At 63.1% G+C, this 20,638-nt stretch overlaps 1 protein-coding gene across 2 annotated transcripts; it reads left to right on the top strand.

Annotated features, from left to right (window-relative positions):
• Positions 1-4,985: 4,985 nt before the first annotated feature.
• Positions 4,986-20,589, top strand: SLC17A9 (solute carrier family 17 member 9). Of its 2 annotated transcripts, none has more exons than XM_059897303.1 (13): positions 4,986-5,170; positions 10,778-10,975; positions 11,382-11,521; positions 13,271-13,370; positions 15,269-15,399; positions 15,878-15,974; positions 16,150-16,246; positions 16,826-16,913; positions 17,702-17,736; positions 18,098-18,213; positions 18,806-18,861; positions 19,020-19,049; positions 19,484-20,589. In XM_059897303.1, exons 1-13 carry the CDS (start codon positions 5,112-5,114, stop codon positions 19,645-19,647), a joined length of 1,311 nt encoding a protein of 436 aa, XP_059753286.1. In that variant the 5' UTR covers positions 4,986-5,111; the 3' UTR covers positions 19,648-20,589. The 2 variants fall into 2 exon arrangements, with proteins under 2 accessions (XP_059753286.1, XP_059753287.1); XM_059897304.1 differs by having other exon boundaries at positions 19,477-20,589.
• The last annotated feature ends 49 nt before the right edge of the window (positions 20,590-20,638 follow it).

The following is a 20,638-nucleotide window of genomic DNA, read 5'->3' as shown; positions in this document are numbered from 1 at the left end:
ATCTGGGGAGCCCACGGGCCTGGCTGCACAGCGAGGCAGGTCCTCGGGGAGGTCGGGCATCTGCCTCCGACGCCCCGAGTGCTTGTCCTGAAGCATCTGTGGCACCAGCTCTTCCCTCCACTTACCACTCACTTTCGACCTGCACTTGAGTCTGCGGGGTCACTGGTTTTCAGTGGGTACAGCTTCAGGCAGGATTTTCCTTCCCCAGGGGGTTGTGTAATTCAGTCACGGGTGCAAAGGCAAATAGACCACTCAGGCCCTAGACTGGCCCTTCATGCTGCCCTTTGGACCTTGTGAGGGTTGGGGGGGGTGTCCTTTCCTTACCCCCAGAAGTGATGAGTTTCACCTCTCTCGGTCGTCAGCCTCAGGTGTGACCTTTCCGTATGATCGTTTTCTCTGAGGTTTGAGGATAAAAATAAGTTAGGGAGAAAGGGGGTTTTAATCTTCAGGTAATTAAGACTTAATACAGCAGAAGCTGGAAGAAAAATATTAGGGAAGTAGACATAAAACTACATTTCTTTAAAAGCACCAGGTAATTCAGCATATTCCTAATCCTTTGTTATTGGTGTATATAAGATTGTTTATGTGCATAATTAATATATCATCAATTTGAAATATTTTTCAAAGGAGAGGGTTTGAGATGTACAGTAATGGGCAAGAATCATCCATAAACTGTCAGGACCTGAATGGGGTTTGTCACGTGCATGAAATGTTACATGCTTATGAGAAGTGTTGCTATTTTATTCACCAGTTAAGTCAGTGAGTGACTTGATGAGCCAGTGCTAAAACCCACGTGAGCTGGGTGCTGGCCAGACTCGGAGAATTCAGATGTTACTCTTCAGCTCTTTACCTTTGTTTAAGGGGTTTAGTTCCTTCCCCATGGGCTGGAAATCTTCAAGGGGGCGGCTTTGCAGATTTCTCTGTTTCTTCTTTTTTGCAGTCTCTGTTTTTTCAGCGAGCAAACTACCTTAAGCCATTTCAAGGTAATGAACATTAAGTATGCTGATTTTTCTGCTTCGTCTCATTTGGATCTCGCTGTTGTGTTTGTTAAAATGTAATGTTCTACCAGGGTAGTTTATTTCTTCTTTTTACACTTTCTGGTGGAAAGTGCCTTGAAATAAATAAAATGTGAGCATATTCTGGTACTCTGTGTTCCTGATGTTGTGAAGTCACATGAGGAATGACCCCTAGTCTGGATTCTTCCAGAGCACAGGGATTGTCGCAAAGCAAATGAGAGCTAATGTATTTTGCCATTTGAATTAAGTTTTCCAGTTTCTAGAAAAGGCAGCTGTTGGTTGGGACCGGTCCTGGCGTGGACTGAGATGCCGGGAGCAAGCCTGGGGGTCGCAGGGCTGGCTCCGCCGTCCAGCCAAGATGCCCTCTGAAGACAGACATGCAGAGAAAACGTGTGGAGGGCAGCTTTTCTAAAGCAGTGTGATGTCTGTACTTTCCCACTTATCTCTGCTGTTAGTTTGGAGGAGCGTGGCAGAACCAGGAGTTTCAGAGAGAATCGTACACATTCTGTGTTAAAAGACACTGCCGTCCTCCGGATAACAGGGCAGGACTCCTTTCCGGGTGACTATTGCCAAGTCTCAGTCTGAACAAAAGACCAGATTAAAGGCGTCAGGTGTGGTGACTGCAGGCTGGGCTGCCCGCCCCCAGCCCCTGGACACCAAGCGTGTTGTTCCTGACGGCGGGTATGTTTCCATTTCAGAAATACGTACTGCTCTTTCGGGTTTACGGTCCGTTGTACTGTTGGCAGCAGTCGCATGAGAGCCTGTGTAAAGCAGTCACCCGCCCTAGCACTTGGTGCCCCTCTGATTCTGTCATTCCAGGCGATTCCCGGGGCGCATGCGTGCAGCGCCCACAACATCTTCTGAAAAACGCAGAATAGGTTGCCTTTGCTGCCTTTTCTTCATTTCATAGTAAAAGTTTGCACATTTTTCTCAGAGTGGTCCTCTGAAAGCTCTCCCCCCGCCGCCCCCCGCCGACAACGTTCTAATAAGAACAAAGAACTCCGTGCCACACTAACACGTTTGCATGTAGACCTGGAAGGGTGGGGGAACTTTGGCTCCCGTGCGTCCGTGCTTTGCTGTGGCTCCATCCCCACTCTGAAACCTGCCGTCTGCTCTTTTGCATGGGCACCTCGTTTCAGTTTTGTGAAGGAGATGGAGCTAGTCGGGCTGCCCACCGCATGACTTTCAGCTGCATTGGAACATTCTAAGTAATTTTTTTGTGACGTATGAAATTTCCAAACCTTCAAAGAAGAAGGGCTGCTCCAGCAAGCCCGGGGCCGCCGCCGTGGTGCCCGTGCTGGCGTCCAGCGGGGCGGGTTCCCGCGCACCCTCTGTGGAAGGCCAGTGTGGGACCCTGGACGCAGCCGGAGGGCGACGGGCGGGGTGCAGAGCGCGGCCCCGTGCCGGGCACGCGCAGGGGTGTCGGCGCTGGTGGCGTTGGGGACAGGAAAGGAGGGCCCTCCCCCGTCCCTGATCCACGGCAGGGACCTCTCCCGCCTCGCAGGGGCGGCCAGGTGGCCCTTGGCGATGCCCCCGAGCCCTTGGCTCTGTGCTCACCTCGCCCAGGGTGCTCGGTAGGGGCTGGTCCTGGCACGGGGCCTGCCCGTCCTGGAGGCTGTGCCTTAGCACCGAGATATGCCGTCGAGGCTCTCCCTTCCTTGTGGTGGTTTACTTACGTAGACGTCGGGCACGGGGTTCGAGTGGGCCTTTGGCATGACTCGCTGGGGCGGGTGGAGCGTCCTGAGCGGCTTTGCCTTTGCGGGACGCCGGCCACGGCTCCATGGTGAGCAGACTGGCCCAGCCCCAGCGGTGGGGGGGGGGGGGGAGGGGTGGTCTGGGGTCACTGATCACCGTAACCCTGTGCTGACAGCATGGCGGTGTTTCCCATTGTGGGGATGGGGGGGGAGTTAAATAGGAACATGGGGCTCGGGTTGTCTGCGGTTTGGAAGTCTCCCAGCTGGAAGGCCAGGTTCACGGTCACATCCGACCGTGGCACAGAAGGAAGTCTGCCGGGCTCGTTTACCCCCAGCTCTGACCAAGTGGAGCAGCGACTGGACGTGAGCAGAACTTGCCCACGTGAACCTTTCTGAGCGGCTGCATTTTCCCCACGTCCGATGCCCGTGCAGCAGCAGGCTCACGGCAGCACGAGGCTGAGACCCCGGCGCGCCTTTGGAGCCGGGGACGCGCCTGGCCGCCGGGACCCCGAGGCGCTCTGCGTGTTTGGGCTGCACGTAAGCTTAGTCACCGGAGAGGCCGGAGGGACGTCTCCTCCTCCGGTCGTGGCTCCCGCTCTCCGCAGACTCGGCCGCGTGCCCTGTCCCATGAGGTTTTCTCCCCCACAGGTTGTGGTGTCTTACAGTCACACTAATTTTACCAGCTGGCTTCCGCGAGTGAAGCCAGCCCAGCAGTCACGGAGGATGCCACGCCGGGGCTGGAGGGGTGGGAAGGGAGGTGGTGGGCAGTCAGCCGGAAGCCTGGAAGGCCGTTGACCACCCTGACCAGGGTGAGGGGACGGGGCGCTGGCCCCTGCTTGGCCACAGACTCGTGGGACTGGTGAGTCCTTAATCTCTGGGTGTTCTGTTGTATCCTGAGCATAAAACAGAAGTGTTGAACAGCAGTGTTTGTAAGGTTCAAATAATGACCTCACCAGCACTTTGTCCCCACTTCCCGTCTCCCCCTCCTCACCCGGCTGGGCTCCCTGCGGTCCTGGAGCTGGCCCTGGGCCTCCGCCCGCCCTGCCCGCACGCCTCCTCCTTCCCTGCTCTCAGACTTGACTCGTATGTCTTTCTGAGGGCGCCTCTCAGCCCATCCCACGGCAGAATCCACCCTTCCCTGCCCCACTTAGTCTCCTTTTTGTGTTTCGTCTACACGCCCCGGAACGTCAGTTCCAGGAGGAGAGGGGCTTTGGGTAGGCAAATGACAAATGCCCCCCACAGTGTGGCTCTAGGTCTGTATGTAAAATCATCAGCAAAGAGCCTCGGGCAGTGGGTGAGAATGAACTGCCAGGAGGAGGGTGGGGTACTATCGTAGCTGAGCTGAACAACGATTCTCACACTTTTCCGAGTCGTGGGCTCTTTGGGGGGATGCACCTCTCTCCAACACCATCCCTCTGCCCTGTTGAGCGTCATATGGATGGAAGAACATCAGTTTGTTTGGCAAGCGTACATGGAGCAGGGCGGGGGAGACCCAGGCCCGAGGTGTAGGTTCGGAGGGTTCCCTCCTGGTGGGACGTGGCCACGTTCGCCAGGCTGCCGTGTGGAGGATGGATTGAGGGGGTAGCGGGTGGAGGGGGCGTTGCAGGGTGAAGAGGGGGCAGCTGGCGGAAGCAGAATCGCCTGGAAATCCACCTGCTTCCTATGTGTCCCAACGGTCACAGCCTCTCCGTGCTGGCTGTGCGCTGCACGTGGGCGTGAAGCCTTCTGAGGTCAGGTGGAGCCCTGAGAGTGAGGACCCACAGGACTCAGCGCGGGACCCGGCACGTGTCCGTACTCGGCACACTCAGCCCCCCGCCCCCCGCCCCCGCGAGCGCTGGGCCGCCCAGGGTCACAGGGCTGGAGCCCACCTTCAAAGATCCATTTTAAAAATTGGTTCCCCTTGAGTCTTGCTGTCCTTGCACGGGTGAGAGTACCCCGAGCTGTCACCTGATGCACAGGCAGCCCTGCGAGGTGAGGACCACCCCACCCCACCTCCATTTGTGGATGTGCGCTCAGGCCGCCCTGCCAGCAATGTGTCCGGGCTGGGATCACTCCGGCTCAGCCCCTCCGAAGCCCCATCCTTCCTGCCGCCTGCAGGGGAAGCGCCCGCGCCATCCCGAACTTCCGCGACCGGCAGCGAGGAGGCCCCGGGGCGCGAGGGTCTGACCCGCCCGCCCGCGGGAGCGCCAGGCCTGGCCTTTCCGACAGAGTGAGCGGGGCGGAGACCCAAGTTGCGCGCCCCGCCCCGCCGCCGCGGTGGCCGTCCGGGGGCGACACGTCCTGGGAGTACGCCGGACGGAAGCGCCGCTGGGACTGACACGTGGACTTGGGCGGTGCTGCCCGGTGGGTCGGCCAGGCGGGAGCGGCCCCAGACACCCTGTGCCCGCGCCGTCTGCGCCTGATGCAGCCAGCCCCGGACGAGGCCCGCAGGGACGCGGCCGAGGACACCCAGTGGTCCAGGTGGGGCCTCGCGGTGGGGGTGGGGGGGTGGGCTGGGGGCGGGGCGGCGGTCAGGGGAGGGAGTGGGCGTCCTGGGCAGAGACGGCTCCCTGCTGCCCCGCACCTTTGCTCTGCCTGGGCCTTACACCTCCACGCCTCCCGCCTTCCATCCAGGGCCAGTGCCACCCGCCACCCACCCAGAGCCCCCTGCACTCTCTCCAGGCTGCCCCGGTCCCGGGGGTGGTGCGAGCAGTGTCTTGTCCTGGGGGGCCTGCCTGGCTGGGCGGGGTGGCTCCCAGGCACGGCCTCTCCACCCCCCAGGACTGCACCTGTTGACAGGCCACAGCTCCAACCTGTGACCACCCACTGAGTGCCACCTGTGCAGGCAGGCAGTGGGCTGGGGGGGGTTGGGGGGGCCACGCCGGCACCTGCAGCAGTTGGCTGAGCCTTGCCGTCGTCGTGTGCCAGAGATGTGATGCCAACAAGGTCCCCGCAGGGGTGTCGGTTGTGGGGGAGGAAGAGCCCGGGCAGGTCACCCCCTTCCACTGCCGGGTGCAGAAGGCCCTGGGATAGGGATCTGCTCACCAGCACGACTCACACAGCGGCCAGGAACGAGAGGCGAGCCCTCAGAGCAGCCCCCAGGCCACCCGTGGCTCAGAGCTCCCTCCGGTCCTCCAGTGGACCCCAGGCCCGTCCACCTCCAGCTCCGAGTCCCCGGGGGCCTGCCCTGCTGCCTGCAGGACCCGCCTCCCAGAGCTGGTCACAGGAAGGCCTCAGAAGCCAGAAGGCTCCCTTGGGACAGGGCCCGGTGAGGGCGGGAGCACCAAAGCCCAAATCACAGCACGGGGTCTCCTTGCCAGGTGCCCAGGAGGGTGACAGGCATGCGGGCGTGCCCGACTGGGGAGCGCCCTGCGGCCTGCCTCTGCTCCCTTGCTGTCTCCCCGCCCTGCTCCTTGTCGAGGCGAGGCCCCGCTGAACCAGGTGGCAGGCGGCTCTGCAGCCAGCTGGGCAGAGGGCCGGGACCTCTAAAGAATGTTTTGCAAACTTCCCTCTTGGTTATGCTTTAACGGATCTGGATCTGGCTGGCTTTGCCTTCACCGCCTCCCTCCCTGCCCAGTTTAGAAAGGAGCACCTGCAGGTGGGGTAGCGGGGGTCCTGGGTGGAGTGGGGCTCAGCGGGAAAAGGTGTTTCACAGCCCCGAGTGGCTAGAGGTGATGAGAATCGTGACAAGGGCGCCCGTGGGCGGCTGCCGCCATGTGGATGACCCCCGAGGCAGGGCCACTCCCCAGGGACGTCCCAGCCGGGCGTCGGCAGCCTTGGGCCCACACGTTCTCTCCGGCGGTTGCCCTCTGCCCCTGCTTGCCCTCTGCCCCCAGCACTGATGCATTTCCCTTTTCTGAATCGAGGGTCCACGTGACCTTGTGTTTGCTCAGCCGTGGGTGCTTCTCTTGCACAGGGGCCATTTGCAGGATGCAGAAGGTTCTAGAAGGTTCACAGGAAGCACCCTGAAGAGCTGGGGGCTCAGACCCGAGGCTCGGGAGTGGGCAGAGTGGGCTGGAGGCAGGTCTTCAGGCCTTTTGTGGCCAATTCTGCCATGACCTTCCGTGTTCCTAGCAAGCCCGTCTGCAGGTCCAGGATTCTGCGTCTGGCGTCCTAATCGGGCCTCCGGCAGCTGGCCGTGTCTGGGTCACCCCCTCCAGCCAGGCCTCCAGCTGGCCTGTTCTGTGTCCCCAGCAGCTGTGGAGGACATCCCTTTGCCCGCCCAGTGGCACTGCCCGCCAGCTCAGGGCCAGGGCTGCGGGGGCCTCCGGGGCCCAGGGAGGAAGCACACAGCACCTGGCCCCCCAGCTCCAGAGGGGGTCCCATGCCAGTGCCTTAAACTCAGAGTGGGCTGGTTGCCTGAAAGATGATGGGCCCTTCTTGACCTCCCAGGGCCACAAGGAGGCGGGGGGCAGCGCCGTATTCTCGGTGCCCTGCCAACCTTCCAGAGCAGGTCAGTCTCATCTGGCTTTCCCCTGTTTCTAACTGGACTTCCCACCCAGAAAGCAAACAGAGCCAGGCTCCCAGGGTGCCGGCACAGTGCATCCGAGGGAGGGGCAGGTGCCGGGGACACGGTCCCAACTGCGCGCAGGTGACCCTCCGCCGCTCTGACCACATAAAGGAATAAAACTTCCTTTTAAAGGCAACTTCGGGCTGTGGCTGTTCGTGGGGAGTTGAAAGCCTTGCTCCCCAGCCCCTGTCGCTCCCCTTGTGCACCAACCCGTGTGTGTGCGCTTGCCGAGGGCTCGCCTGCAGGGCCGTGTAGGTGGCCCTGGACGGAGGCCAGGCAGGGCTGGGCTCATGAGTCCTCTGCTGGCTCCATCCCGGTGGGCCCGGGTGGCCGGCTGGGCTGGTCTTGGTGGGCAGTTTGGACGGTGCCTCCCGCTAGGCCTGGTGGGATGTTTGCTCAGAGGGAGCTGTGTCCGCGAAGGCCTGAAGTGCTGGGCTGGGAAACGGGGGGCAAGAGGGTGGACTGAGGGTATCATCCCCACGGTTGGAGCCGCGGAGGAGACGGGCCCTGAGCCCCCAGGGGTCGCATGTCATAAACTCAGACATTGATTGAGCCGGTGCCTCCTGGGGGCTCGCTGGCCTGGCAGAGCCCCCGCCCCGCCCCTCACAGTCTCTGGTTCTGTAAAGGAAACTAGCATCTGGGACCACCAGGCCCCAGGTGAGTCCGCGAGCTGCCCCGTGGGGTTCCGCCCCCTCCCTCCGCCTTAGCCTCTCCAGGGGGGAGGTCACCGAGACCTGCCGCATGCGCTGTGCTACCGTCGTCCTCACCGCCTTGGCTTCTGAGTCATTCCAGGCACACTTTACGAACCAGGAAGGCGGGTGGGGGCATGATGGCCCCTCCCTCGTCACTGAGGGTCACTGGGCAGTTTCCGAAGGGAGCAGCCCCCCAGCCTCGGCCGAGGCACGGTCCAGCGGCCGGCTCCTGGAACTGCAGAACGGCAGGCTTTCCAGCACGGGACACTATTTCCCACTGGACTCATATAGGAAGTTCTAGTATAAAAAGCAACTCGTCCAAGAGTGCTGTCCGGGAGCCCCACCCATGGCACCCCTCCGGGCACCCAGAGACCCAGTTTGAAATCCGTGGTCCAGCGCACATGGGGAAACTGAGGCACAGGGAAGGGCGGGTTTCCCCGAGTCAGGCCAGGGCCCAGAACGGCACCCAAGTCTCTCCTCCGGGAGAGATGGTCACCACATCAGACCACACACATCACTGAGGGCTGCAGAGCACTTTGGACTGTAATTCCCAAACTCCAAACCGGGCGCCGCCCACAAACACGGCTCTGTCTGGGGACAGCAGGCTGGGCTCATTCACCCCAAACCCCCCGAGGGAGGGGCTCGAGCCTGGAATCAGCTGTCTCCGCTGGTGGGACTGCCAGACGCTGCAGCCTCTGGGGGGCAACAGCTCCCTGGCTGTGAGGGCAGCAGCGGGGACAGGGAGGGCCTCTGCAGGCCTGAGACACGGGGAAGGCTCCCTGACTCGCTCCCCGGACTGTGGAAAAGTACACTGATGTGCCAGGGGGAGGTGCCCGCGGACGAGGGGGACACTGGTGCCAGGCCTCCCCCAACCCGCTGGCCAGTCGACAGCTCCTTGTTGGGGCTCCAGGAACTGGTGGGTCACCTTGCTGCTCACTGACCCGAGAAGGAGCTGGGCATCAGGGACATGAGCCCGTCTTCACCCAGGAAACTGAAACTCGGGAGGCTGGCGCACGGGCCCCATGTGCCACCACCCACCCCCCACCCCGGCTGTGACCAGGTCCAGGACAGCAGCTCCTTCCCGCCCCGAAACTTTCCCCCAGCGCCAGGGGTCCGGGGTCCACCCTGCCAGGAGGAGGGCGCTGGCCAGAGGGGGTCGGGGGCAGCCCCGCTTCGCTGCTGGCCCAGCGGTCCTGCCCCGGAGATAATGGACACGGCCGTCGCGCCCACTTATCAGGTTCCTGGTACGGGTGCCGCCTGCCAGCGGGCAAGATCCTCAGGGCCTCCGAGGTCTCTCACCCCCGGGAGGTGTGCAGGCGAGGGCTCCGGCCCTCCCCGGGGTGGTCCTGGCCTCACCCTGGACTGTCCCCCCGGAGTCGGCTCACAGCCCGAGCCTGGGTGGGGCCCACAGGCAGGGGACCTGCCCGTGTCCGCAGGTGGAGTCCAAGCTTCCACTGCCCTGGGCCCCATTGGCTGTTCTTTGCACGTGCCCGGCCGGCTGGGGGAGCCCCCGCCAGGTCCAGACAGGGGTCCAAAGGGGTTTGGGGAGCGAGGGTGAGACTCCACCCGCCAGGTGAGAGACATCCTTCCCTCTGTTCTGAGAACCGCCCGTGCGGCTCCTGCCGGCCTCACCCTCCTGGACACCTGCCCAGTGGCCTCCCCAAGGCCGTACAGCACTAATGCCTCGGGCCGCTTCGGGCTTGGAGCCCCTGCCCGGTGCCTTCCCCACAGCCTGAGCTTCTTCCCTTCGTGCGTCTCACGCCACCACCCCCCCTCCCCACCCCGGGGGGAACCCTTGCCCCAGTTGGGCAGGTGGGTCCAGGTGCAGGCAGGACCCCCAAGACCCCACTGAGACTCTTCAAGGCCTGTCCACTCTCCCGACCCACCACCCCCCAGTTGTGGCCCCCACCCTCAGGGGACGTCCCCGCCCTGTGCAAAGACATCGCAAGTCACTAGTGGTGCCCCTCCCCCAGGCCATCCCCCAGTGGGCCCCCCCGCCCCGCCACCTGCACAAAGAGCACTGAGTCTCCTCTCTCTCTTCTTCGTTAAAAAAAACACCAATCCCCCCTCCCCAAACTTTGTCTTTTAGGACAGTTCTAGATTTACAGAGCTACCGCAAAGGCAATACATACTGCCACACGCTCCACACCAGTGTCCCCCATTCACGTCCTAGGTCAGTGTCCATCTGTCCCCCTCAGTGCTGGACCGCCGTGGGCAGTACTGCTACCGAAGCCCATGCTGTGCTCAGGTTCTGCACTTTCCCCCGATGTCCCAGGACCCCACCCAGGGTCCCACAGGCACTTGAGTCTCCTGGGCTCCTCCGGGCTCTGGCAGTTTCTGACTTCCTGGTTTGGTGACTGACAGTCGAGGGTGCTGGCCAGGAGTTTTGGGGACCGTATGGACTTGGTCTGGCTACCTTCCCAGGTGGCCAGGGCTGCCTCACTGCTGACCAGGCTCCTCCCAGGGCCTGCCTGCCCCAAGGTGGTCTGCTGGGCAGACCCAGCTCTCCTGGAGACCCTGCGGGGGCCCGTGGTGCTGTGGTACCCTCCCTTTCTGCCGCGGCTGGGGTCCTCTTGCCCAGCCCATCGCCCCCTTGGCCGGTTACCCGCTGTCAGCCTGGCTGCCTTCCTGGGCCCTGGATCCATGGAAACCGAGAGCCCGGGTCCCGGAGAGCAGCACCTCCCCAGCTACGGCTATTCAGCCTGCCCTGCGACGGCCACCCGGGCGCTCCCACCTCTGCTGCTTGAGGGACCCCGTGCATCGTTTCTTGTGTCTGCCCGTTTCTCCCAGGAGTCACCAGACATGAGCAGGTGGACGTTTGAGAGGTGGCCGAGGTGCCCCATCCAACAGCCTCTCCTGGGCCTGACCGGGCCCTTCTCTCCCCAGACCCGAGTGCCAGGTGTGGACAGGGGCGCTGCTTCTGGGGACATGCCTGCTGTACTGCGCCCGTGCCAGCATGCCCATCTGTGCCGCCACCATGAGCCAGGACTTCGGCTGGAACAAGAAAGAGGCCGGTGTCGTGCTCAGCAGCTTCTTCTGGGGCTACTGCCTGACTCAGGTGGTGGGTGGCCACCTGGGGGACCGGTAACCCCTCCCCCCGCTGCAGGGCTGGGGGAGGTGGCTCCTAGGAAGGGAATGGGGGGGAGGCCCCCCCACAGCAAGACGGGGGCTGGGAGACCCGAGGTCCGCGCAGGGGTGGGCTGGGGCCGGCGCTCAGCTCGTCTTGGGTGCTTGGTTCCCTGGGGAGCAACCGGCATCCACCGAGGCAGCTCTGGGGCCCGTGGGGACAGAGGGACCAGGCTGTACCCTGCGCGCTCAGCCTCGGCCTCCTCTGCAGAGGGGATATGGCTGCAGTGCCCACCCCAGAGGGCAGCTCCAAGCGACGGATGGCGCCGGCCCCCTCCCCGGGTTCTCCACGGTAGGGTCTCCTGGTCCGGCCTGCAGCCCGGCCGCACAGCTCCCCACCACTGCCCTCTTGTGCCCCGTGCAGGATCGGAGGTGAGAAGGTCATCCTGCTGTCGGCTTCCGCCTGGGGCTTCATCACCGCCGCCACCCCGCTGCTCTCCCACCTCGGCAGCGCCCACCTGGCCTTCATGACCTTCTCTCGCGTCCTCATGGGCTTGCTCCAAGGTAGGGGGGCTGCAGGGGGCTGCAGGGGGCTGCCCCCATGCTGCCAGCATTGGACCTCCGGCCCACGTGCCGCAGAGCAAGGGGAGTGTGTGCACGGGGGTGTGTGCACACACACGTACGTGCATGTGTACCTGTGTGCACGGGCGCGTGTTCAGGTGGGTGCTCATGGGCGTGCACGTGTGTCCTCGTGTGTGCCCCTGCGTGTGGTGTGCCTCAGATCAGAGCGGGTGCATCAGTGCTGCAGCGCTGCTGCTGCTGAGGTCATGGGCTCTCCCGCCTGGCAGGCGGACAGCTCGGGCCGTCCCCGCTGGCGGGCTGCCGGCTCTCGGCTTCCCTTCCCTGCACCGGGGTTTGTTTGTGCTTCGATGCCGTCGCGCCCAAGGCACTTTCCGTGTCTAGAGTCACTTCACAGTCTGGCTGGCACGTTTTAATATCACGTGTCCTCCTCTGCCAAAACTTCCGCTCCAGGGATCCGGTGTCAGCCAGGTTGCCACGCGGCACCGTCGGCTCCACCAGCCGCATGGTGGGCACGTGCCCAGTTTCTGTGTGCTGCCAGTCGGAGGCCACACCCGTGCTGGCCGGGCCAGCAGGCTGAGGGGATGCCAGCTTTCCCAAGCCCCCTGCTCTCGTTCTTTGGGGATATTACACTTCTGAAGAGAGCCCCCCTCAAAGATCTCCGGTGGCCTGGGGGAGCTGGTGGCAGGGGTGCACGCCCACCCTCCAGGGAGTGGGACGGCCTTCTGAGCTGCCCTACACCGGCCTGGCATCTGACAGCATCCGTCCACTGGACGTGACCCCTTCCTCACCACACCTCCCCACTTCCCAGAGCTCTGGTAGGGCGTGGGCCTCTAGCCCGTACCCCCAGGACCCCAGATGTACATCCTGGAATTGGCCTCTGCCTGTTTGCTGATCAGCCCCGCCGGGCCGGCCCACAGGTGGTCCTGGTGGTCCAGGCAGCCCAGCGCCTGCGCTCCTTTGAATTCACCCCACGTGCTCCCCACACGGTGTGAGCAGGGGCCCGGGGCCCCAAAGGGAAGGCAGGGACCAAGTCCTGTCCCTATGTGCCCTGGCCTCTGAGCTTCCCCAGGTGCTTTTGGAGAAAAGCACAGTGTAACGAGCAAGAGCTGCAGTCGCCAATGCAGTTTTTTTTTTTTTTAAACTAGATTTTAAAATAATTATAGCTTTACAGGAAGTTGCAGTGAAATGTACAGGGTGGTCCCGAGCTCCCTCCCCCACCTCTGTGTGGTGACATCTCACGTAGCTACAGGGCAATGTCACATCCAGGACCTGGCAGTGCAGTTCCACGGGGCCGTTCAGGTCTCACCGACGTACAAGCACCGTGTGTGTCAGTGTGTGTGCGTGTGCACTTGTCACTTGTCACCTGTGTGTGTGCTTCTGCATGTTGGTGCCAGGACTCTGGAGCCGTGTGGCTCTGGGAGCTGGCATGACAGTGGAGGAGCGCCAGCTTGGGCCCAGAAGTCCCCCTGCAGCCGTCCTGGTGGCAGGACCTCGAGCGAACCCCCCGCTCCCCAAGCTGAGTGTCTCCTTAGCTGAGTGTTGGGAAAAGCCCAGTCCTGCTGGTCCCTGGGGGTGACAGCGGGAGGAAGGAGACCCGGGCTTGAATAATCACCAAGGGCCCCGCAGAGCTTCCAGCCCGTGTCTCACCCCTCCGCCGGCCACCCTGGCGGGGCCCGCGGGCCAGCTTGGGACACAGCTCCACGCGGGCCTCTGCCTTCTCTGCCGCCCCAGGGGTTTACTTCCCTGCGCTGACCAGCCTGCTGTCCCAGAAGGTGCGGGAGAGCGAGCGAGCCTTCACCTACAGCACCGTGGGGGCCGGCTCCCAGTTTGGGTAAGTCCTGGCCTGGGGGGGGCCAAGCCGGGGCGGGGCGGTGTGGGGAGGCGAAGGGCGTGCGCCTGGCAGAGCGCCTCGGTGCGTCTGGTGGGGACAGGCCACGTGCACATCTGGGACAGGGTGACGCAGGTCTGGTGACTCTGTGCTCTGGGAGGCACTTGCCACCCCCCGTCTCCGTGCACGCTCTGTCCCTCTCGGGCCAGCGGCAGGTGACCAGAGCTTTGGGGCTCTGGCACATGGGCTGGGGTGTTAAGTTCCCTTCCATCTGTGCTGACAGAACTGGATGGGGTGCCCGTCCCGATGGGGGGGGTGGCCTGCGTTCGCCCCAGAGGGTACCCGTCACGGTCCAGACGTGAAAGGTCCAGACCTGTGCCCCTCCCCAGTGCACCCCCCAGAGCGCCAGACCCTCCGTGGGGCGACCACACTGGGGCTGGAAGGACGTCTTGCTGTCCTATCGGGGCTTCACGACCCCCGGGCTCAGGCCCCTCACGTTACTGCTGCCGAGGTCCAGGCAGAATGCAGAGGGGTGAGGGGTGCCTACTGGGGGGCTGGGAGCGGCCCAGATAGAAACCCAGGGGGCCCAGTGACATGTGAATTTCAGAGAAGCAATATGCGGACAGGAGAGTTTCATTGTTTATCTGAAATCCCCTCTCGCTGGGTGACCTGGGCCTTCCGGGCAGCGGGTGGGGTGCAGGGGAGGTACAGGGAGAGACTGTGCCCACCCCCTCCCCGCAGGTGGGGAAAGGGAGGCTCAGAGCGGAGGCCTCCCGCCACTGGCCTTGGGGGAAACCTTTCTCGTTCTTTCTTCTTTAACTGTCTGCTGGCCAAGCCTCAGCAGGTGGGGGGCAGCTGGGGGGTAGCCTCTGAACACACAGGCCAGCCTAGGGGAGGGGTGGCCCCAAGGGCATATTTGGGACAATAGCATCGGCAGGACATGGGGAGGCGTTTGGGTTGGGTGGTTGTTTTTGCATTTTGAAATCTTTTTGAAATTTCATCCTCTCCGAAATGAGCAGCTGAAAACCGTGAGGAGGTCTTATGTTTCAGCATACTCTTGTCACCGCTGTCTTCTCGTTGCCTTTTTCATTTTAAAAGGATCCACACACAACTGTAGGCCAACTGGGAGGCCTAGTAAGGAGATACTAGGGCAACACTGGACCCCTGTGCCACGTCACGGCTGCCACGTCCACGCTGGCCCCCGTGGCACCGAGAGTCCCCGGAAAGCTTGCATCTGTCTTAAAAAAATGCACAACATGAGAGTTGCGGGTTAAGTTTGATTTGGGGCAAAATGAAGGCTGCAGCCCAGGAGACAGCATTTCAGAGAAAATGCTCCCAGGAGGTGAGGGGAGGAGCCAGGATATAGAGGAGTTTGGCAGCAAAAGGGCAGGTAATGGTCAAAAAATTATTGTTAATTAAAGAAAACCCGATCTCTCAAGTTTAGGGATTTAGCGCTTTTCTATGTCTGGGAAGATGCAAGATTCTGGGCTCACTGAAATCATTCCTTTGATGTGCACCTCAGCTCTCTGGGGCCTGTGTCCTGTATTTTCACATCCTGAGTTTCCGCAGGGCTCACCGCAGGGAGTGGCTGCAGTCTGATGGCTGCTGGATGGCAGGTATTCTCTTCAGCCCTGAGTTTCCTCAGGGCTCACCGGCTCACGTTGGAGGGCTGCGATCGTTGATGACTGTGACATCCTTTGTTTGTTGATATGGCAGGAAATATTCCATTTATCACATCCCTAGCAAGCTGCGGGGGGACCAGCCTTCCGGGCAGTTGCCTCACAGGGGATAGAAATGCCCTCTTTTCTAGGGACTCAGCTTATCCGAGGTGGGGGTCTCGGAGACGTCTCTGAGCCCCAGTGAAGCGAGGGTCCCAGCCACGCCCCTCCCTGTCGTTCCAGGACGCTGGTGACGGGGGCCGTGGGCTCCCTGCTCCTGGACCGGTACGGCTGGCCGAGCGTCTTCTATTTCTCGGGTGGGCTCACCCTGCTGTGGGTGTGTTATGTGTACAGGTGTCTGCTGGGTGAGAAAGGTACGCGCTGCTGCCTGGGAAGGGCGGGGGCCCTGGCGCCTTGTCCCCTCCAGCGAGCGGCCACCGAACCCCCAAGAGCAGGCCAGCTCGGGGGCCCCAGGATCCCCTAGGTAGAGCCTCACAGAAGACGCCCACTCCCGGAGTCTCAGCCGGCTACGGTCAAGTCTGGTGTGAGAGTCGCTGGGTGAACGCAGATGTGCAGGGGCTGCCCAGCCGGCAGAGGCAGATTGCAGGGGTAGAGGTGGCTCCCAGTGACAGGAGTGGGGCCTGGAGGGTTTGAGGACTCAGGAGACAGATGGCCAACACTACTGTCCACCCTCGAAGGCAGATGCTGCCGACCCCAGGCTCTGGCGGAGAGGACAGGATGGCCCCCAGGCGCAGCTGGGGACCCACGAGCCGCCCCCAGCTTCTGGCCTGTGGGGGCAGAGCCGTCCACCCTCTCTGAATGGCTTTCACGTGGAGATGCCTTGCCCTTCAGATCTCATCCTGGCCTTGGGCGTCCTGGCGCAGGGCCTGCCGGTGTCCAGACACACCAAGGTGCCCTGGAGACAGCTCTTCCGAAAGCCTTCTGTCTGGTGAGCCGGGCTGCTGCGGGGATGGGGTTTGGGGCCCTGGGGACCTCGGCCGCAGGGCGAGCGGCCCACGCGGGGGCGTCTCCACTCTGGGCTCTGCGCCCTCAGGCCCCTGGCTGCCCGGGTGTGGGGAGGGGGCTGGGGGGTGTGGACCCTGAGCCTGGCCCCCGCCCCCCAGGGCGGCCATCATCTCCCAGCTCTCGGCGGCCTGCTCCTTCTTCATCCTCCTCTCCTGGCTGCCGACCTTCTTTAAGGAGACCTTCCCCGGCTCCAAGGTGGGTTGGCCGCCCGGCAGCTCGCAGGGTTGGGGGGCGCCGCGAAGCACATGCAGAGGGGCCCTGGGTTCCTTCCGCTGAGCTCTGGCGGTTCTGACGCCTCTCGGCTCAGCGCCCGCACCTGGGTGCACACAGGAGAGGCCCAGCTGCTGCCCCGGCTGCCCGCCCGTCTGCGGACAGTCCTTCCGGGGGGGTGGGGGCACGCAGGGGCCGTGGTGTGGGCACAGATGTCACCTGCTGGTCAGCCTGGCTGACTGCACCCCGGCCGCCCGGCCGCCCTCCCAATTCTGGTGACCAGGACCCCCTGGCTGCACACTCTGGGCGGGGTGCGGCCCCCCAGCTCTGCCCCCCGGGTGTGGGGAGCCATGAGGGAGGTTCTGCCTGCAGTGGTGACAGCGCTCGAGGGCCCGGCGCTCAGTCAAGGTCGGGGATGAGTTAGGATCTCGGAGGCCCAGCCTGTGGACAGAGAGCCTGGTGGGCAGTGGTGGGCGTGGGCGGCTGCCTGGCCTGTTCGTCCTCTCCCGTGGTCGCTCACCTGCCCTGGCGGCCTCTGAGGCCCCTGCACCCTCCTCCCTGCAGGGCTGGGTCTTCAACGTGGTGCCCTGGCTGGTGGCCATTCCTGCCAGTCTGTTCAGCGGGCTTCTCTCAGACCGTCTCATCAATCAGGGTGAGCCCTGGGGGAGGGGCCGGTCAGGGAGCCATGCCTGGGCCTTGCCTCACTTTGGGGGGCGGAGAGGCACCCCTCCTGGGGTGCACCTGTAGCGATGGGACGAGGCCACGCCCCCGAGGACCAGGCTGTGAAAGTGGGACCCCTGGCGCTTAGAGCCAGCCAGGTGGGCCCTTGGAGCCCGGCTCCCGGCCTGACTCTGCTGATGACTGCCTCCAGCTTGTCACCTCCCAGCCTGTTTCCCCATGAGGGGACGTTGGGACACAGTCACACTGCGACGGTGTAATTCCTCCACCCGGGGGCTGGACACAGCCCCCAAGCCTCTTCAGAGGAGGAAAGGGCACCTGGTGAGGTCAAAGGTCTCAGGCCTGAGACCCGAGTGCACACGCCCCGAGGATGACCGTCCCGCAGACACGCGCGCTCCCCGCGACCCTGCACTGCGTGTCCTTAAACGTCAGTCTTGTCCTAGTTACAGAAGAACCACCCACTCGTTGTGGAAAACTTAGAAAATTGGTAGAAACACAAAGAAAGCACTCTGTAACCATAGAGTGTCCTTCCTCAGGTGCGTCTGCCAGGCCTCGGCCTTGGGAACCCTCTAAGTGCACACGCACTCACACACGTGTGTGCATGGCTCACAGTGATGCAGGCTGCCCCACCTCGAGCCCAGCACGGCCCTCCTCTCCCCGCTCCCTCCCCGCGGCCGTGAGGGTGGGACCCACTCTGGGTGCCGTCGGGGAATGGGACAGCACAGATGGGCTGACAGGATGTCTCCTGGTCTCCCCGTCTAGGTTACAGGACCATCACTGTGCGGAAGTTCATGCAGGTAGCAGGGTCGTGGGACGGCTCTCTCCCTCCAGACATCCCTGTTTTGTTCCCGGGGCCCCGGACCTAGAAGGGGGCTGGTGTGGCACAGTGGCTGGAGGGCACCGTGGGTCAGTGCTGGGGACAGGTTTGGCTGACCTGAGGCCCTTGCCTGAGTCCTGGTGCCCATTTTGGGGCCCGGGTCGGCTCACGTCGAATGGGCTACGACCAGCAGGGCCCAGATAATTCGTGCAGCCTCGTCCCAGCGGCCTCCAGGCAGGCCCCAGCCTGGGAGGGGTCCCCACCGACCCTCGTGCAACGTGGCCCAGGCAGCCCAGGAAGGGGCGAGACCCCCACCCCGTCCCCACTCGTCTCTCCCGCAGGTGATGGGCCTCGGCCTGTCCAGCGTTTTTGCCCTGTGTTTGGGCCACACCTCGAGCTTTTGTAAGTCTGTGGTCTTTGCATCGGCCTCCATCGGCCTCCAGACCTTCAACCACAGGTAAGGGCCAGGTACCTCGTCCACCAGAGCCGCCCACGCTGCCTTTGGGCTCCCGGGTCCTGGGCCCCTGGCTCGGGGCGCACATGGAGGGCGGGCGCATGGCAGGCCCCCACAAGTGAGCCACGAGGTGAAGGCAGTCAGGGTATCAAGCCGGCGAGGACCTGGGCCTTTTGGGAAAACAGAACGGGTGCTTGGGGAGGGGCTGGCAGAGGAGATGAGGGTCCCCAAGCAGCATCTTTTGAACCAAAGGTAGGGAGCGAGCCCATCGGATTCCACACCTTGTTCTGCAGGCCTCCCGGCCTGCGCAGCAGCTCAGTGTTTAGTCAGGAAAACTGCACTGACTTGCTTTGGGAATCGGCACCTTGATGTCGTTTTCCAAATTATCGGGTAGCAAATGAGCGTGAGTCCAAGCAAACTTGCCTCCCTGTCTTGTTTCATCCTGGGAGTGGGTCCCGCGCGTAACCGCTGAGCTGGGGCTGAGCTCCGGGCATGGCCAGCCTCCGGGATCCAGGTGATCGGAGGACCGACCGCCGGCTTGGCGGGTGGCGGCCACCCTGTGGTCACTCGCCGGCGTCCTTTCCTCTTCCCGCAGCGGCATTTCCGTTAATATCCAGGACCTGGCCCCGTCCTGTGCCGGCTTCCTGTTTGGTGAGGACCTCGGCCCCTTGTTGGACAGGAAGTGGCTGCCCGACCCTGTTCTCCCCCCCGCTCCCAGGGCCCCCGGGGCCACCCCCAGGCGGGTGAGCCGTGGGAGGGTCTCAGTGGGCCTCCGCTGACTGGTCCTCGTTTTCTCGGTCCTGTTCCAGGTGTGGCCAACACAGCTGGGGCTTTGGCAGGTGAGAAGTGGGCTGAGGTCCCCTGCCTGCGGGTTTCAAACCCAGAGTTCCCCGGGGCGCCACCCCACGCCTGTGTCCTCCCACCTGCTCCGCTGCCTCGGCCCTCAGGGTGGGGTGTGGCACCCCTCGGGGGGGCCCCACAGTGTCAGAGCAGTGGCGGGGGGCAGCCCAGACCCCAGAGCTGGCCGCGGGAGAGCACAGAGCCGCCTTCCGCGGTGCTCATGCTTCCGATGGCATATAACCGTCCCCAACCACCTGACCCACAGATGTGAGTGAATCCCCGAGGTCCAGGGTCCCCAGAGGCCGAGTGCCTGGGTGACAGTGACGGGGGCTCATGCCCTCAGGCCCCCCCGCCCTCAGCTCCTCTCCAAGCTGTCCTCAAAGGGGCGGGATGGCCTGTCACCCCGCCTGCTTGTCCCCTCTCGAGGGCGCAGGAGTCGTGGGCGTGTGCCTGGGTGGCTACCTCATCGAGACCACGGGCTCCTGGACGTCTGTGTTCAACCTGGTGGCAGCCATCAGCAGCCTCGGGCTCTGCACCTTCCTGGTGTTCGGGAAGGCCCAGCGGGTGGACCTGAGCCCCGCCCATGAGGACCTCTAGCCGACTGGCCCACTGTCCCCGAGGACCCAGCGCCATCAGCCTCGGGGACAGCGCTCAGCTTAGAGGCCCCCTGCTCCTGGCCCAGGCGTGAGCAGAGGGGGAGCCTCAGCCCGCAGGAGGGTGCCGTCCGGCGCCCCCGCCCTTGCGGGTAGCGGCCTCCTTCCGGGTTGGTGGCACCTCACGGTGGGTGGCTCAGTATCTTTAGTAGCAGCAGCTTCGTCACAGACACGGTCTGTTCCTCGTAGATCCGTACAAGCCCCACGTGGTCAGCCCGCCCCGGGACCGTGTCACTGCAGGGCAGGGCGCCCCACTGGAGTCTCTCCCCAGAACCTGCTTGGCTCTGTTTCTCAGCTCTTGGGGCCGGATCGTGCTCTGTGGTGGGCCGTCCCGTGCACTGTGGGGGGTTAGCAGTATCCCTGGCCCCCACCCACTAGATGAGCCCCTCCAGTCATGACAGCCACCCCTGTCTCCTGACATCACCAAGTGTCCCCGGGGGACCCACCCCCTGGCTGAGGACCACAGCTCTAGAAGAAGGCCAGGGAGGGCTGTGGTGTTTCCGCTTCTCCAAGCAGCCAAGCTGAGGCCCCCCAGTTCGATGGGTGGGCAGAAGTGGGGGCTCGAGGCCCTTGTGCATCGTTGGGGACCCTGCCCCCGGCGTCCCCTCCCATGGATTCCCAGGCACTGGCGATGCGTCCTGCTCCCCTGGTGCCTGGCGAGGGCGCGTGGGCACCCGCTCCTGGCCAGGACACGCCCTGGAACCAGCGAACCCACCGCTCCGCCTTGTCTTTCCCCCTCCTTGTTTACAATAGAGGGGCCGGTCGTCTCACGGATTAATAATAGATTTTGCAAGATGTATATGCAGAGAAAAGAAACTATGAGAATATGGAAAAGCACACCAAAGCCTTATTTAAATGATGACTATTAAACTATTTAAAAAGAAGACCATAATGTTATTTAAGGCCCTTCTTATGAAAAGAATAAACGTGTGTTA

Source organism: Balaenoptera ricei, chromosome 15, assembly GCF_028023285.1.
Source record: "Balaenoptera ricei isolate mBalRic1 chromosome 15, mBalRic1.hap2, whole genome shotgun sequence".
Classification (NCBI taxonomy): domain Eukaryota; kingdom Metazoa; phylum Chordata; class Mammalia; order Artiodactyla; family Balaenopteridae; genus Balaenoptera; species Balaenoptera ricei.
This window is presented reverse-complemented; position numbering and strand designations above follow the sequence as displayed.